Below are 19,377 nucleotides of genomic sequence, written 5' to 3' on the forward strand. Positions count from 1 at the left end.
CACATGGTGTCCTCGAGACCCTGCAGGAAAAGGAGTGTGTGGATCAAAGTCAGGCAGGCAGTCAAAGTCATTTGGTAGAATGCCTCATCACCAGAACTTTCCAACAAGCACCAATACATCGTTTGGCTGGTGGTGAGAAGGGTACTACTGGTGAGATCCTTCGTTTATGCCCAGACTCTCTGTGCCACTCTATGCTGCCCTCGAAGTGGCTGCAGTGGGGGATGAAGCTGTCACATATCTCCTGCTGGAATATGCCTTTGCAAAGGATGTCTGGAGACAGATGCAATGGTTTTTGTCACAGTTTGTCCCAAGCACTCTGTGACACAAGACTCTGTGCTCTATGGTCTGTTTCCCAGCATGCACACCCAGACAAACATCAACTGTGCCTGGAGGACCATCAAGTTGGTGAAAGATGCTTTTGGTCTGCCCAAAACCTTTTGGTCTTCCAGAGCGAAGAGTTGACTCTGACCGAGTGTTGCAGGCTGGCACATTCCAAGGTCCAGGGCTACGTGCTGAGGGACACACTGAAGCTTGGGGCAGCTGCCACCAGGGCACAGTGAGGAAAGACCACTGTCAGATGTCTTTCTGCTAAAGGTAAATGGGGGTTAGTTCAGTTATTGGACCCCCCTCCCTTGATGCCTCAGATATATGTAAATATAATCCTGTACAAGTAAAAGATGCCTTGAGTTTGTTTTGTTGCATAGAGTCTAGTTGCAATGTTCATTTGTTTTTCTTCAAACGTTACTATATGGAACCGAACCGCTTTAGTGACTGTGTATGCATAAATATTTTTATAAATAAAGTATACTTTTGAAATTTAAAAAAAATTGTTTAATTATGAGCATGTTTTTCCTACAGCTGAACAATTCCACAACATAAAACAAATACAGGATGATGCCAGAAAACAATGCAACAGAATCGCTGATCAGACTGTATTCTGGACAACAGGGAGAGTTTATGTGATAAGATATAAAAAAAATCAAAGTGTTTGATTGAATAAATTTAGAGAAAAAGTTTAAAATTTGGGAGGAATCCAATGCTAGTAGCGTTGCATATGGGTAGGTCCTTCATAAATCTAAGAGCTCATTCAGGGCAGCATTCTTTTCACAGGGATGGGTGAGAACCTGAAACTACCCCCAACCCCTACTATAACACTATTCAGGGGGTTTCACAAGTTTTATTCCAAGAAAAGAGGTAAGATTTTGGTTAAAATAACAATACAATTTAACGCGCAGCCCTTTAATATTAGAGTTCCTTACCTTGCCAGAAGTAGCTGCCAGGTGCACCAAGTAGTATGTCTCCTGCCTAAAACACAAAGGATTAAACTCTTACAAGACATTGGCTATTGCCTTATGTGTGTAGAGCACAGAATAACTGCTACCTGGTGATAATTGAGGATCTAAAATTCTGCTATTTTGGCCCTTGTTGATGTATTCTCCAAAAAAGGTATGTAAAATAGTTTTACCACTTATAGGATTGTCTTAGCTTCCTCTGAAACGCAGAGCGGTACACTTTCCTGATCTTTCGGGCCATGCTGCATATTGTAGCAGGACAAAGATGACAAGTGCAGCCAAATCAGGAGAAAAGCAGCGATCCCAGTTTAAGAACGATCTAGCCATCCACATCTTGTTGCTGCTGTGCAATGTCAGGAGAGGCTGGACTAAGGCTCATGTTGGTTTCAATGTCAAGGCAGGCTTGGATTCTGGGATGTTTTATTGGCTGCAATGTTGTACCTTCAAGAAGCCCTGCTTCGCAGAGAGTTTTGATGAAGCTGTGCAGGGAAGCCTGAGTATTTAGGTTTTACTGCTCAGCTGCATCACTCGAGGTATTAACCTATTGACCTAAATGACTGCAAAAATAGGGGCATTAAGTAAGTCCTTTTTCCTTGCCTTGTCAATGCAGAATTTTACAGTAATAGTACCCTGAAGCAACTATTTATATGGATTATTAACATTATGTTCTCGCTGTCTAATTTTCTCCTGTGTCCTAAGTTTGCTGTCACCCCCTAGTGGCCAACTGTTTATTCATCACACACACAAAGCTATTCGACATGAAAGGCACCGTAGATGAAAGTTAAAAAACTCTGGCTCTTGTTTGGTTTCCCTCAAATATGAAGCTACAATTACTTCAATTTTCTTTGCAAAGAGTGAACCTCTTCTATTAAGTCTGTAAACCCAATAATTTATGGACTTTAACTTCATTGTGATCATTAGATGATTCCTCCTCCTTGCAATCTCTGAGAAAAAGCTACAACCACAATGTAAGATAGAAACTATATTCCTCAGGCAGGAGAATGAGACGTTCTGCATGCAAATCCTGTTAATTTGATATCTCAACCCTGCTTCATTAAACATCCCACTGCATGATTCTGTTTTAGTTTTATTTGCCCACAGAAATAATTTGAAGAATTAGTTTGAGGAGTTTATAAAATCATGAGGGGTACAGATAAGGTGTCTTTCCCCTAGGCTGATGAATTTCAAGACAGCGGACATTTTTTTTCAGGCAAGAGGGGAAAGATTTAAAAAAGACATGAGAGGGTGGTTTGTGTGTGGGATGAACTTGCAGAGGAAGTGTGGATGCAGGTACAGTTACAACTTTGATAAGACATTTGGATAAATACACAAATAAGAAATAAATACACAAATAAGAAATGTTTGGAAGGAAATGGACCAAGTGCTATGTTTAGTTGGGATTATGATTGGCATGGGCTGGTCGGACCTAGGGTCCATTTCCATGCTGTATGACTGTATGGTTCTACCTGTCTTCACCTATCCCCACTTCACCACCCTGCCCCCTTTACCTGCAACTCCCCCCCAGCCAACCTAACCCCCTCTCCCCCAGTCCTGAAGAAGAGTTATACTTGAAACATTGACTTCCCCACCTCCTGATGCTGCTTGGCTTGATGTGTTCTCCCAGCCTCCTGACTGACTCTTAATCATTTCAGATTCAGCCATGATGTCTTGCGGCACCTTGTTTATTTTTGCTTATCCAGTTGAGATTTTTACATTGTTTTATTGTACTCTGCCTCACCTTAGATCTCTGTGGGGTACCTCTACCTATGGGGCCTGAAATGTTTCCTTTGTCCAGCACCCACATTTTAATCTAAGGGAAAACATACTGACATTGGTTGCAAAACAGATAAGGTTCACTTGGTTGATTCCAAATAGGGAGGGATTTTCTTATGAGGATAGGTTGAATAGGCTAGAACTTAGTGTCAAAAAGTGTGGTGCTGGAAAAGCACAGCCAGTCAGGCAACATCTGAGGAGCAGGAGAGTCGACATTTTGAGCATAATCTCTTCATCAGGTTAGAATTTAGAATAATGAGAGGAGACCTTAGTGAAACATGTAAGATTATTAAGCAGTTAACAGGCAAGTATATTCCCTCCTTGTGGGAGAATCTAGCTTCATAATTTCAGAGTAAGGCATTGTACAGACTTTGGGGCGGCACGGTGGCACAGTGGTTAGCACTGCTCCTCACAGCGCCTGTAGACCCAGGTTCAATTCCCGACTCAGGTGACTGACTGTGTGGAGTTTGCACGTTCTCCCCGTGTCTGCGTGGGTTTCCTCCGGGTGCTCCGGTTTCCTCCCACAGTCACAAAGATGTGCGGGTCAGGTGAATTGGCCATGCTAAATTGCCCATAGTGTTAGGTAAGGGGTAAATGTAGGGGTATGGGTGGGTTGCGCTTCGGCGGGTCGGTGTGGACTTGTTGGGCCGAAGGGCCTGTTTCCACACTGTAAGTCTAATCTAATCTAAGTGGAATTTCTGCTCTCAAAGTGTAGTGAATCTGGAATTATTTACCCAAAAGGGCTGTTGAGGCTGGGTCATAAAGTATATTCAAGGCTGAGATAGTTGGATTTTTAATCAGTAAGAAAATCAATGGTTATATGAGAAGGCAGAAAAGTGGAGTTGAGGATTATCAGAACAGCCATGATCTCATTGAAAGTCAGAGCAGAATTGATAGGCTGAATGGACTACTTCTGTTTCTAGGAGAAAGTGAGGACTGCAGATGCTGGAGATCAGAGCTGAAAATGTGGTGCTGGAAAATGTGGCACTGGAAAAGCACAGCAGGTCAGGCAACATCCAAGGAGCAGGAGAATCGACGTTCCTGAAGAAGGGCTCATGCCCGAAACGTTGATTCTCCTGCTCCTTGGATGCTGTCTGACCTTCTGCGCTTTTCCAGCAACACATTTACTTCTATTTCTGCACATTATTGTCAAGAGTCTCTAAATACAGCAAGCAGAATGTTGACCAAGTCTACAGTAAAATTCTCAGTAAAAGCAGGTCTATATGGAGGATAGTGCATAAAATCAATCCCAGTCACCTCCACCAGTAGGGTACACATGCAGATGAGTAGTTTTGAGCGTGTGTGGTGTTGTGGCAGTGCCCCTACTTCTGAGCCAGGAGACCCATTTTCAGAAGTATGTAATAACATCAATGCACATCTTGATTGGAAAATATCCCCAGAAGTTGGGTCTTGCGATATAATCAAATGGTGAATTACCCTGAACCACTTCATTATCGCTAAAGAGTAAGGGTGTCACAGTTAACTGCAAGGTGGAGGCACAGACAAAAAATGACTGAGGCTTTCATTTCCCCTTACCATAGACTAAAAGAGAATGAGTGATACGAACATGCATATTCTCTGAGCCTTCAACACACCCATATCAAATGTATTTATCTAATGTTTAATGAAGTCTTTGGAACATTTAATTTATGTATTTGTGTCTCTGTGCAAATAGTAGAAGACAAACTTGTGAACATATTAAATATTTGTGTACTAATGCAGCTCAGGGCCAGTTTCAAACTTACCAGCGTCAAATTTGCAAAATCAAAGTTATTGCAACAATGGGAATGAAGATCAGAAACACACAATGTTAAAGTATTACCTCCGTGATTACACTGCTCCAGCCGGCCTCACAAAAACGCTTATCTGCGACTGAGAAATAACACTGTCATTAATCATTTACCTCACAGGCTACAGTTTCACACACACACACACACACACACAAAGCTGTTGTGTTTGCTGCTTGGGTTGCATTTTAGATAATTCCTGTCTCTTTCCTATTCCCCAGAAATGTCTGAGCTGAAAGATTCAAACAAAGCATGCAGAGGCAAATCATGACCATGGTGACAGTGAATTTTGGGAACTGCAGAGTGAGACGTACACACATTTCCAGTTGTTCCATTTTAACACAAAATATAACAAGAAATCAGTTGTGACTCTGTCAAAAAACAAACCATCTCTAATTATCTGACTGTGTAATCTTCACTTTTATTTCCCAACGCCAGGAGACCAACATTTTACTTTTAAACAAACTCAAGACTTTGCAGCTTTAGGCTCCATTGCTTACGTCTTAATGTAGGCCTCTGTCACCTCACTTACAAACTGACCCTCCTTTTCCCCTTAATTTCTCACTCTATTACCTCTGAATTTTGTACAATTGCTATTGTCCAAATCTGACTGTTAGTTTAATTTAAATTTCTTGGCACATATTTCATACTCATTTAGCTGGTTTCTTTCTGATCACAAGGCCCATTGCTTTCATTAAATCCCTTTCCACTCTATGAGCTAGATTTTCAATTGCCAGTGAGGGCAGTATGTCCAGCTTTGAAAATGGTGTTCATGGATAATGTGTCAGTCTATCGATACCTCTAAAATGCCCTGCTCGTAGAGTCATAGCCCACAGAGTGGCCCTTTGGCCCATCTGCAATAACCTATCTGCACCAACTAACCCCCATTGACCCATAGCCTTGACTGTTATGACATTTCAAGAACTCATCCACATACTTAAAGGTTGTGAGATTTTCACATTTTAAAAAGATCCATTCACTGATGAAGAAGGCATTGGTTTGGCAGTATTTATTGCCCATCCCTAATTGCCCAGCGGGATGTTAAGAGTCACCTCATCAGGAGTCACAGATAGGGATGGCAGTTTCCTTTCCTAAAGGATATTAATGAACCAGAGGGGTTTTTCTGACAATCGACAGCGGCTTCGTGGTCAAAAATAGAACCTTAGACTTTTTTTATTGAATTCAAATTCCACCATCTGCTGTGACAGGATTTGAACTCAGATCCCCAAAACATTATCTGAGTCTCTACATTAACAGTCCAGCAATGATACCACTGGGCTGTCGCCTCCCCATGCAAGATAGTGCATTCCAGATTCAGTAGCTAAAATACTCCAATCCAAGAATATTCTGGTTAAATTTCTTTGCTTCCCCTTCAGTGGAATTACATCTTTCTTATAGTGTGGTGACCAGAACTGAACATAGTACTCTAACCTCACAAAAATCTTGTACATAACCACCCTGCTCTGATAATCTATGCCATGACAGATAAAGGCAAGTGTCCCATAGTCTTTTTAAACACTCTATTAACATGTCCAGCTGCATTCAGGGATCTGTAGATAAGCACCCAAAGAGCTTCCTAGTGTACTGCAATGTATTGAGTACTCCCTTGTCTTGTTTCTCCTTCCAAAGTGCATCGCCTCACATTTTCAGCGTTAAACGTCATCTGCCACTGATCTGTCCATCTGACAAACCTGCCCAAAGCCTCCTACAAACTAAGACCTTCCATCCAGCCAATTTTCATGTCACCCGCAAGCTTACTTTTCATGCCTCCCACATTCAATTCTATATCATTTATATACACATCATGAATAATAAGGGACCCAGCACTAATCCACCACTGTATAAAGTACCAGCCTCTAGTCAGACAAACAGCCTTCAACAACCACCCACTGTCTCCTAAACCAAATTAGGATCTTCCAGGTTACTCCGGATTCCATTTCCTTCTGCCTTCTTTATCAGTCTGCCACTTGGGACCTTGTCAAGGCCTTGCTGAAATCCGTATAAACGTGTCCAACTGTACTTTCTACCTGATCACCTCCTTGAAAAATGTAATCAAATTTCATTGGCATGATCTGTCTCCAACCAACTATCCCTGATCAAAACATACCTCCCCAAGTAGAGATTAACTCTCTGCTACTGCAAGACCAGGGCAATGGGAGAGCTGACATCCTGCTTCTTGCTGACTAAGGTGCTATTAACCTGGTGAAGAGCTTGTTGATGACCTAGAGAAGGCCAAAAGGAGACTTTCAAAATAGTGAGATTGAAGAGTGAACAGCCTGGAGCTTGCATTTGCACATCTATTAGGGAAATGGAGGGAGCCAAATGTGATGGTGCAGATGAATTAAAATGCTGAAAAAAATATACAAGCAATGAAAGTTAAGGTGTTCATCCAATAGCTTTAATTGTCAACTGCTTCAACAGAGCTGGTCAAACACGTAGTTACCTATGTTCTCTTGTGTATACCCAGCCTTAGCTGCCTTCTGTCTTTGAGCACTGCCTTCAGAGCCAGTACCTGCCTCTGCTAACTGGTCAGTACATTGAGTGAAGGTGTTGAGATGTCATATTGCAGCTGCACAGGACATTAGTGAGGCCACTTTTGAAGTACTGCGTACAACCCAATCGGAAAGGATGCAGGAAAGATTTACAAGGATATTGCTGGGAATGGAGAGGCTGCCTAGACTGGGACTTTCTTTCCCTGGAGCGTCAGAGGCTGCGGGGTGACTTTATAGAGGTTTATAAAATTATGAGGTGCATAGATAAAGTGAATAGTCAAGGTCTTTTCCCTCAGTTAAAGGAGTCCAAAACGATAGAGCATAAGTTTAAGATGACAGGAGAAAGATTTAAAAGGGACCTGAAGGTCAACTTTTTCTGAACAGAGGGTGGTGCGTATGTGGAATGAACTGCAGGTACAGTTACAACATTTAAAAGACATTTGGACAGGTACCTGAATAAGAAAGGTTTAGTGTATGGGTGGGAGCAGGAAAGTGGGACTAGTTCAATTTGGGATTATGCTTGGCATAGACGAGTGGACTGAAGGGCCTGTTTCCGTGTTGTATGACTCTGACACCAGTACAGTAATTCAGTGCCAAGATAAATTCTGGCTGACTGAGGAATCTGAGGATTAAAACAGCAATGTGCAGTGATGCAGATGTGGCACAGGGTCACAGCCTGGAAGTGAACTGAGTGTCAGATTCCCGAGCTCAAATTGTTATTCAACCCAGTGTTTGATTTTCTTGATTTATCTCCTGACTCCTTCTGAAAAGACCATTTTCTCTCCCTTTTTTCTTGCTACACGTGTATTAAATTTGACATGTAAAAGCATGGCAGGAGATTTAATTTCAAGCTAACCAAAAGCAACAGGGAGACCATGAAACAAAATCCCAGAAGAGTTTCAAGCATCATCGTATGAACTTTATCAAAAAGATCTGGTGTGATGAAAAATTAACCTGTGAAGCCATTCTGTGCTGCTGGGGAACAGTCTAATTCAATCACTGAGTCCTCACAAACTTTAAGAGTTCAGGAATTTTGACATTTTTAAAAATCTCATCATTTTATGCAGGACATTCTCTTACTGTTTGATATATTAAACTGCCATTGCAAAATATCGGAACGACAGGGTGAATATTCTGCGTAGCTCCTGAAGTTTTGAACTGCTATTAGACACGTGCCCACTGGCGTCACTCCACCAGTCTCGACCTTGGAGTTGATGGTCCGTGAATATTTCCAGTGGTACAGGGGAGCACAGGCCTGCAGATTGAACACAGATAGTTAGTATTGTCAACACATCAGCAATGATTGCTTTAATAGATTTTTGTTTTAAACAACATTTCTTCCTAAAACATTTCTTCCTGAAGGAGTAAGAAAACTCTCTGATTACCAAAGACCCATATACACTGTTTCTTTATTTGCTCCCTGGATGTAGACATCGCTGGTTAGAGATTGTAATCCATCTCTCATTGACTTTGTGAGGGTGGAGGTGAATTACTTTCATGAACTGCTGCAGTCCATGTGGTGTATGCAGACCCATAGTCCTGTTATAAAGGAAGCTCAATGATTCCTCGTGACTGTGAGAAATGCTGCTAAGGGCCAGTTTTACTCACTGTTGCCATCTGCCATGGAGGGCCTTACCTCACAACCATTGCTGTTCTTGCATAGCATTGGTTTGGAGGAAGTCCAAGATTTTGACATTGTAAATATTGACTGTAGTGACAGGGGTATCATTCAAGCTTTCGTTCTTTGGCCAATGGATAGGAACTGGAACCCTGATTGGTTTTCATCTCCACAAGCCAGATCCCATTGGTTAGTCAGTACAACCAACCTTCTGAACAGAGTGGCTTAGTCGACCTCCCCCATAAGCAAATAAAGACACAAAGGAAGCGCAAACACCCCTATTTTGAAGTAAGGAAGTTGCAAATGGTTAACAAAAACATCCCCGTGCCCATCTCGTGATGTGAATGAATGAAAAGTGTATGAAATTCCAAAATCTATGGTTAAAAAATGTTCCTTCAGGTTCTTATTACAGTTAATATCTTGCACTCTCTCAAATATAAGCTTTTGGACACTTTCATGGTCTAGTAGACAAAGGTATTTTAAATTTAAAAAACTTGTATAATGAAAGTGGAGTGGTTAGTTCTCCCAGCTCAGCTTTTGTCTGGTTGGGTTTTGTTTTAGCACAGGAGTTGAAAAGCTGCTGGTCTCCCAAGAAGCAGGTCCAGGCTGATCCTCCTGTCTCTCTGGCTTCTCTCCTGTAAGACCCTGGACTTGATTTTATCTTTAGAGCCAAGAAGTGTTTTTAGGGATTGTTGCAAGTATGGGGAACACCATTATTAAGTTGGGATGATCTGTTGGGTTTTTGGATAGGTTAAATTATTTGGTATTCTGTTCTCTTTTATTTGTGTTTCATTTGGTAATACTGTAAATAGATTCTGTTTTGTTTAAAACTAATTAAGGGCTACAGGGAGAATGCGGGTAAGTGGAGTTAAAATGCCCATCAGCCATGATTGAATGGCGGAGTGGACTCGATGGGCCAAATGGCCTTACTTCCACTCCAATGTCTTATGGTCTTATGGTCTTAAGCAAATTGACCTGCTGCATCTTTCCTGGAATTTCCATTGTTCACCTGCTTAAAACAACTAACAAAGTTAGGGTCTGGGCTATTTTCTTGAAATGATTTGAGAGTGTCTGGCCTGGTTCATTTCACTAGACAGCCAGGCTCCAGAACCATGTAATCTGACTTCACTATGACACAATTCTTTTTGCACATGCTCAGTGGTTATGCTTAGAGTACAAGTATAATTCCCTTTATTCTACAATTGCTGTTGGTCTGGATTCACAAATACACCAGACCAGGGATGGACAGCAGACTTTCTTCCCGAAAGAACAAACTTCAACCAAAATGATTCATGGTAGTTTCAAGGTCACCATTACTGAGACTAACTTTACAGTTCCTGTTTTACTGATTGAGTGTAAATTCCACCATTTGAATATGCATCCACAAAGCATTAACCAAGGCCTTTGAATAACTAGAGTCATAGAGTCATACAGTATAGAAACAGACCCACTGGTCCAATCAGTCCATGCCAGCTACAATCCAAACTACGATATTCCCACCTGCCTGTACTTGGCCTACATCCCTCCAAGAGTTTCTTATTCATGTTCTTATCCAAATGTCTTTTAAAATTTGAACTCTACCCCACTACTCCCTCTGAAAGTTCATTCCTCACACAAACCTCACATAGCATCTATACAATGTGGAAACAGGCCCTTGGGCCCAAAGAGGGACCCATCCTCCCACCAATGCACCCAACCTATAGATCCCCAAACATTATGGGCAATTTAGCATGGCCAATTCACCTAACCTACACATCTTTAGATAGAGGGAGGAAACCCACGCAGACACAGGGAAGAATGTATAAATTACACACACACAGACAGTCATCTCAGGCTGGAATCGAACCCAGGTCCCTGGCGATGTGAGGCAACAGTGCTATCCATAGAGACATTGTGACATTCTGTATAACTTCAACATGATATCCCAACTCCTTTACTCAAAAGTCTGAGTAATGAAGACAAGCATGCTCAGCACTTTCTTAACCACTCTGTCTATATACGACACAAACTTCACTCTTTGTGTTAGATAGTACCCTTCATGTCTTTTTTAAATCTTCCCCTCCTAGAAATCCCCCACCCTAGGGAAAAGACACTTGCCATTCACCTTATCTAATCCCTTCATGACTTTAGAAACTTTTATAATATCACCGCTCACCCTTCTATGCTCCACTGAAAAAAGTCCCAATCTATTCTGCCTCTCCTTAAGACTCAATCCCTCCATTCCTGGCAACATCCTGGTAATTTTCTTCTGGACCCACTCCAATTTAATAATATCCTTCCTATAATGGGGCAACCAGAACTGGACACAATACACCAGAAGAAGCCTCATCAACATCCTGTGCAACCTCAATATTATATCCCAACTCCTATAGTCAAAGGTCTGAGTAATAAAGACAAGTGTGTTAAGCACTTTCTTAACCTCCCTGTCTATATGTGATACAAATTTCACAGAATTAGGTACATGAACCCCTAAGTCTGTCTGTTCTATAACACTACCCCCAAGATGCTACTAGTCCAGTGATATTACCATTATACCTCTAGATTAGATTAGATTAGATTCCCTACAGTGTGGAAACAGGCCCTTCGGCCCAACAAGTCCACACTGACCCTCCAAAGAGTAACCCACCCAGACCCATTTCCCTCTGACGAATGCACCAAACACTATGGGAAATTTAGAATGGCCAATTCACCTCACCTACACATCTTTGGAGTGTGGGAGGAAACCAGAGCACCCGGAGGAAACCCACACAGACACTGGGAGAACGTGCGAATTCCACACAGACAGTTGCCCGAGGTTGGAATCGAACCTGGGTCCCTGGTGCTGTGAGGCAGCAGTGCTAATGACTACTTCTCACTGTCTGAGGAATTATTGCTGACCTTGTATTTCTGACCTCTAAAATATTTTTATTACACTGACCTTACCTATGATTTCAGCTAAAACTGACTTAACAGGCTGGGGGCATGGCCCAGATATCAGGACTCCTGTTCTAAGTGGCTTGTGTGCAATTTTTGCTGGGAAGTACTAATGTCTAAATATCAAGATAGGCTCAACTGTAGTGCTTCCCCATACCCTGCAACAAATAACTTGCTGGCGCACAGTATGGAAGACTATGGCTTCTATTGTCTGTAGGCAGGAAGAACAGTTAATTATGTGGGATGATGGAATATTGTGCACAGTTCTGTTCACTACACTTCCAGAAAGACAAGGATGCTTTGGAGAGGGTACAGAGAAGCTTTACTTGGACATTGCCTGGTCTGGAGGGGTTTAGGTATGAGGAGAGGTTGGATAAGCTTGGATTGTTTTCACTGGAAAGACGGAGGTCGAGGGGCAACCTGAAAGAGGTTTACAAAATTATGAGAGACATAGATGGGGTAGATAGTCAGAGGCTTTTTCCCAGAGTGGCAAGGTCAACATCAGGAGAGTAAAGATTCAAGGTGAGAGGGGAAAGTTTTGAGCAAATGAGCAGGGAAAAGTTTTCACATCAAGAGTGATGGATGCCTGGAATGCACTGCCAGTGGATGTGGTGAAAGTAGGCATGTTACCAATGATTAAGGAGTATCTTCAGGTGGGGGAAGGGAAAGAGGGATAGAAACTGCACATGGGCAATAAGTAGTGGGTCTAAATAAGGACTAGGAATTGGCACAGGCTTGGTGGGCTGAAGAGCTGCGTTGTATTGTATTGTGTAAAAGACTCCCATTGACATACTGTCTCTACCAGTATTCCATCAGTGCTCCTTGGTCAGACATTAATTAGTCTCAATTTCCGATCATGTAATGGCCTAATCCCATTGCTCTGATGTTGGCAGGCTGCATGTGGTGTTGCTTGACAGCTAAAGCTACTAATGGTGTCCTTCCTAAAAAGTCCTAATCAACTGATGTGACATCAGGAAGGGGAGAGACATGGTGAGAGCCAATCTCCTGGTCTTGGTTCCCAACTCCCAACACCATTCTCTCCAGTGAGTCTATCCCAGAAATACTCACAGACTTAAGACACTCTGCACTCACTACACACACACATACACGTTCTCACACTCACAACCCCCAACCCAGACAGACACACACACAGAGACAGACAAAGATCCAAATGCACACATATATTTTGTGGGGTGAATTTATACTTGCAGGGTTACATTGTACTTTGCTCAAAAACTGCATGCATTCATGTAGAACTCTGAGCTCAAAAACTGCATGAATTCATGTAAAGCTCCATTATCTCACTTTTTAGATTAGAATCAATCTAAACATCATGGCATAGACAGAGAACACAGGGGGCCAACACCTTCAACATACTGTCTAGCTATCACCATTGTTAACAGCTAACCCGAGAATGCAACTTTTTATATAAAAAAGGTTTTGTGATTTACACATGAAAGAAGTGAAACTATCATGGTATTCTAACAGATGAAAGACAATCACTTTTTCAATGTATAATTTCAGTTACATCACACTGTAAATATTTGCTATAAATTCCGTGTTAGGATCGAGCCCTCCACTATCACCTGATGAAGGAGCGTCGCTCCGAAAGCTAGTGTGCTTCCAATTAAACCTGTTGGACTATAACCTGGTGATGTGTGATTTTTAACTTTGTACACCCCAGCCCAACACCGGCATCTCCAAATCATAGTCCAGTGACATCACCATTATACTACCACCCACACCCCCGAGCACCTTCTATCGACCCTCCAGTTTATAGAGCTCACTCGCCCTGCTCAATTGGATGCCAAGTACATCTTATGGCTCCAACTAGTTAATTTATGGAAAAGCTCTGCCAGGTAACAGTAAATAGCAGAGTCAGGACATCCAAATATCTCTGATATTGTTGACCTGGCCAGTATTGGCATGGAGATCAGAGAGACTGTAACTTGCATTTACATAGCACTTGTCAAAGTGGGTGGTACGGTGGCACAGTGGTTAGCCAGAGACCCAGTTCAATTCCCGCCTCAGGCGACTGACTGTGTGTAGTTTACATGTTCTCCCCATGTCTGCGTGGGTTTCTTCCGGGTGCTCTGGTTTCCTCCCACAGTCCAAAGATGTGCGGGTCAGGTGAATTGGCCATGCTAAATTGCCCGTAGTGTTAGGTAAGGGGCAAATGTACGGGAATGGGTGGGTTGCGCTTCGGCGGGTTGGAGTGGACTTGTTGGGCTGAAGGGCCTGTTTCCACACTGCAAGTAATCTAATCTAATCTTATCAAGCTTTATCAAACAGTCTGAGCTCCTTAAGGGGATATTTGGGCAGTCGATCAAAAACTTGCAAAGAAATAGGTTTTAAGATGGAGAGGTGAATGATATTTAGGAAGGGAATTCCAGAACTTAGGATTTAGCTAAATGAAGACATGACGAAGTTTTGTGTTCATATCACGTCAGGTTGATGGTGCTCAACGAAAGCCCATCTCCCTGGGTTTTACATTGTGACAGAGTGTTTTCTCTGCGGTTGTTTATTGCTCAAAGTTTAATTAACATTAATTGTATGGAATAAAGTTGAAGGAGCGAGGGCTTTTCTCATTGGAGCGAAGAAGGATGAGAGGTGATTGAGGTGTACAAGATGATGAGAGGCATACATACATTTCCCGGGTGGAAATGGCTATTACGAGGGAGCATAATTTTAAGGTGATTGGAAGAAGGTTGAGGGGTGATAAAAGTTTGGTACAGTATTGAGGGCCGAAGGGTCTGTACTGTGCTGTACTGTTCTATGTTCTGTATTCTATGTTCTATGACCAACAATGAAAGAAGAAAGGAAATTGTGAAAGTGCAGGAGGAGAGAATGAAAGGGACATTAGTATCTCGGTGGGTTGCAGCATTTGTAGACATTGCAGAGCAAGGGAGCGATCTAACTGGGAAGGTGAATATAAAATTAAATGCATTTTACTGGTGCATTTATGTGAAAAGTCCCTGTGAATGTCATTAAAATGCAACAAAGTATAGGAGTGAGAGTAAACAAGACAAAATCAGCAAATCGGTGCAAAGAAAACACAGCACACACACCAAATCCAAATCTTTATCACTTTTAATTTTTGGATTTTTTTTCTTTTCTCTAATATCCAAAAGTGCCCTTACACACAACTGAATGAAAATCCTTTCTCTTATTTGAAAATTAAAATTTCAAGTGCAATATTGTAGAATAACTATTATTGGAGGTGTTGATTTTCTGTGGGCTTTCAGCGCCCGGAACCCCAACTTCCCTTGATGCTTTGCTCTGTGGATGCATTTCATCCCAATTGTGCTTTTTAAAAAAAAGTGTTTCATGAGGAGCATCACTGACAAGGTAAGTATTTGCTGCTCTTGATCTGAGTAACTTCCTATATCACTTTGAAGAAGTGACAAAGAAGATTGATGAAGGCAAGGAGGTAGACCTTGTCTATATGGACTTCAGCAAAACATTCAATAAAGCTCCGCATGGTCAGGTTTAAGGTGAGAGGGGAAAGATATAAAAGGCACATCAGAGGCAACCATTTCACACAGAGGGTGGTACGTGTATGGAATAAGCTGCCAGAGGAAGTGGTGGAGGCTGGTACAATTGCAACATTTAAGAGGCATTTGGATGGGAATATGAATAGGAAGGGTTTACAGGGATATGGGCCAAGTGCTGGCAAATGGACTAGATTAATTTAGGATAGCTGGTCAGTATGGATGAGTTGGACTGAAGGGTCTTTTTCTATGTTGTACAGCTCTATGACTCTATGACTCTATTTCAAAGGGGAGTTAAGAGTGCTATGGGCCTGGAATCACAGATCTAGTTAGCATTGCAGACTTTCTTCCCTAAAGGGTGGCAGTGAACTAATAACTGGCAGCACCATACTTGCCTTTACTGAAATTATCTTTCAGTTCCTGATTCTCAATCAGTTGAATTTGAATACCACCTGTTGCCATTGCTTTTTAAACCCATCTCACCACAGCATTAGACTGTGGTACAAGCCCAGTGATATTACCACAACACCACTATCCTGGCTCAATTCCAAAGGAAATTTCACTCCGTTGGCTCTATTCTAGATTTGCACCACATGAACTCACCAAAACTTGGTCCTTGAGTGATTTAACTGTAGCCCCAAACCATTGGTGGGATTTGTACTCTTTTATGTCTTCTATGACACTGTGAATATGTCGGTCACCTGCGGGAATAAATTCATATTATTGACAAACTGTACTGGCAATCAAAAGACACTCAGCGCAGTAATAATGTATGAACTGGTTTTAATTAGTTGTATTTCTTGTCAGAATACCCTAAGTCGCCATATTTAATTTTGCTTCATCTCTCAAATTTCCACTCCTTGCTTCCCTGCAGGTGCAAGATCTTATTGTGGCTTTAGTTCAGTCAAAGATAAAGAAAAGCAAAGTAGTGCAGATGCTGGAAATATGAAATAAAGCATTCAACCAGCATAACACCAAGCTTCTGAAGTGGGAGTCTGGGTAGTAGTGTTTGCAAAGCTATTCAAGTCATTGAGGATGTTGAAGCAAAGTTAAAACCTGTCCTCACTGCTGCCTCACAGCACCAGGGACCCAGGTTCAATTCCAGGCTCAGTCGACTGTCTGTGTGGAGTTTATACATTCTCCCCTTGTCTGCATGGGTTTCCTCTGGGTGCTTTGATTTCCTCTCACAATCCAAAGTTGTGCAGGTTAGGGAGATTGGCCATGCTAAATTGCCTGTGGTGTGTAGGGTAGGTGCATTAATCAGGGGTAAATGTCAAGTAATATGGTAGAGTAATGGGTCAGGATGGGTTATTCTTGGGAGGGTTGATGTGGACTTGTTGGGCTGAAGGGTCCATTTTCACACCGTAGGGATTCTAATTCTAACAAGTACAGATGGTTTAATAGTCCCAAGACTCTTCAACTGCACAAAGTAATAAATGAGAGAAGACCTGAGAAAGGGAGATGTCTGGTGCAATAACAAATATTCATCAAGAGCACAACTTCAAGATAAATTGTGACTGAGAACAAGAGACAGAAGTATAAGTCAGCAAAAGGCTTTTTCAGGACCAATGCCAAAATCATTTCTTTACACAATGTGAATAAGTTCTACTCTGTCAATACCAGATTGACCACTTGTCAAACATCTTCATTTTCAAATGGGAATCATTGCTCATGTAATTTCAGCAAATGCAATAGTTAATTTGCATACAGCTAATTCTCACAAGCAGTAATGTGATAAAACAGCAGGTGATCTGTTTATCACAGAGTTAATTAGTTGGCCAGGAGACTAGGAGAATCTTTTAAAAATTTTTTAAAAAACAGTTATATGATTTTTATATCGGCACTATAGGAAGGATGTGATTACACTGGAAAGATTGCAGAGGAGCTAATTCGAGAGGTCGGAAAACCTCTGGTTGATTTCTTTGGAGCACGGCAAGTTGAGAGGGAGAAAAGATTATAAGGGGCATGGGCAGGATGGATAGAAAGCAGTTTTTCCCCTTAGTTGAAGAGTCAATAACAAGGGGACACAATCTGAAAGGCAGGAGATTTAGAGAGTTTAGGACACCTATTTTCACCGATTGATGGTGGGGATCTGAAATGGGGGCCTGGGAAGGTGGTTGAGGTGGGAAATCGTTCAAACTTTAAAAAGCACTTGGTTGAGCACTCGAAATGCCATAACATTCAAGGATATGGACCTAGAGGTGGAAAATAGGACAAGTGTAAATTTAGTGTAGCTTTCGATGGTATAGATTTAGTGGGCTGAAAGACCTCATCAGTGTGATTCTGTAATTGTCTGATTCTATATTCAACTGAAAAGGAAGAATAGGGCTTGGTTTAATGTGTGACAATGCAGTACTCAGTCAGTGGTGTAGTGAAATGACTATGTGTGGTGTAGTGAAATGACTATGTGCTGAAGACTCTGGAGTGGGATTTTGATCCAATGCAACCTGACTCAGAGGCAGGAGAATCACCAACTGAACCAAGATTGAGGTCTTACATCATCTTGAATGCTCATCTTCCTCAAGGCTCATTGCACCAACTCGGACTCTCAGTTTGTTCTTTTACAGCAATTCAAACTTCTCCTGCTCTTCCTTGAAAGCCTAATCCAGGGTCCATTAGGACCATTTCTTCCTAGGTTTATCTTAGCTTTCCAATTTGACCAGTGACCAAAGTTCAATGGTGCAATACCATAGCAGGGATGACAGTGGAGGAACAATGGCGGATATTTCTGTGTATGATGCAGACGTTGCAGGATCAGTTCATTCCAAAAAGGAAGAAAGATCCTAGGAGGAGGCATGGGACGCCGTGGCTGACGAGGGAAGTTAAGAAACATACAAAGGTAAAAGAGAAAAAGTATAACATAGCAAAGATAAGTGGGAAAACAGAGGACTGGGAAGCTTTTAAAGAACAACAGAGGATTACTAACAAGGAAATACGCAGAGAAAAAATGAGGTATGAAGGTAAACTGGCCAATAATATAAAGGAGGATTGTAAAAGTTTTTTTTAGGTATGTGAAAGGCAAAAAAAATGGTTAAGACTAAAATTGGGCCCTTGAAGACAGAAACAGGGGAATATATTACAGGGAACAAAGAAATGGCAGAAGAATTGAATTGGTACTTCAGATCTGTGTTCACTGGGGAAGACACAAGCAATCTCCCTGAGGTAACAGTGACTGAAGGACCTGAACTTAAGGGAATTTATATTTGCCAGGAATTGGTGTTGGAGAGACTGTTAGGTCTGAAGGTTGATAAGTCCCCGGGGCCTGGTGGTCTACATCCCAGGGTATTGAAGGAGGTGGCTCAAGAAATCGTGGATGTGTTGGTGATTATTTTCCAGAGTTCGATAGATTTGGGATCAGTTCGTGTGGATTGGAGGGTGGCTAATGTTGTACCACTTTTTAAGAAAGGTGGGAGAGAGAAAGCAGGAAATTATAGACGAGTTAGTCTGACCTCAGTGGTGGGAAAGATGCTGGAGTCTATTAAAAAGGATGAAATTACGACACATCTGGATAGTAGTAACAGGATAGGTCAGAGTCAGCATGGATTTATGAAGGGGAAGTCATGCTTGACTAATCTTCTGGAATTTTTTGAGGATGTAACTCTGAAGATGGACGAGGGAGATCCAGTAGATGTAGTGTACCTGGACTTTCAGAAAGCTTTTGATAAAGTCCCATATAGGAGGTTAGTGAGCACAATTAGGGCGCATGGTATTGTGGGCAAAGTACTAACTTGGATTGAAAGTTGTTTGGCTGATAGGAAACAAAGAGTAGTGATAAACGGCACATTTCGGAATGACAGGCAGTGACCACAGGGATCAGTACTGGGACCGTAGCTTTTTACAATATATGTTAATGATATAGAAGATGGTATTAGTAATAACATTAGCAAATTTGCTGATGATACTAAGCTGGGTGGCAGGGTGAAATGTGATGAGGATATTAGGTGATTACAGGGTAACCTGGACAAGTTAGGTGAGTGGTCAGATGCATGGCAGATGCAGTTTAATGTGGAT

At 41.8% G+C, this 19,377-nt stretch overlaps 1 protein-coding gene across 1 annotated transcript in view; it reads right to left on the reverse strand.

Annotated features, from left to right (window-relative positions):
• LOC132830713 (integrin alpha-8-like) overlaps positions 1–19,377 on the reverse strand; it is a 158,805-nt gene that overhangs the window by 108,870 nt on the left and 30,558 nt on the right. Inside the window, exons 3-6 of the mRNA XM_060848536.1 lie at positions 15,970–16,067; positions 8,425–8,599; positions 4,888–4,937; positions 1,260–1,305 (exon numbers count right to left, since the gene is read on the reverse strand). Coding sequence (XP_060704519.1) covers positions 1,260–1,305; positions 4,888–4,937; positions 8,425–8,599; positions 15,970–16,067 — 369 coding nt within the window. The remainder of the gene's footprint in view (positions 1–1,259; positions 1,306–4,887; positions 4,938–8,424; positions 8,600–15,969; positions 16,068–19,377) is intronic.

This window comes from Hemiscyllium ocellatum, chromosome 32, assembly GCF_020745735.1.
Source record: "Hemiscyllium ocellatum isolate sHemOce1 chromosome 32, sHemOce1.pat.X.cur, whole genome shotgun sequence".
In the NCBI taxonomy this organism is placed as follows: domain Eukaryota; kingdom Metazoa; phylum Chordata; class Chondrichthyes; order Orectolobiformes; family Hemiscylliidae; genus Hemiscyllium; species Hemiscyllium ocellatum.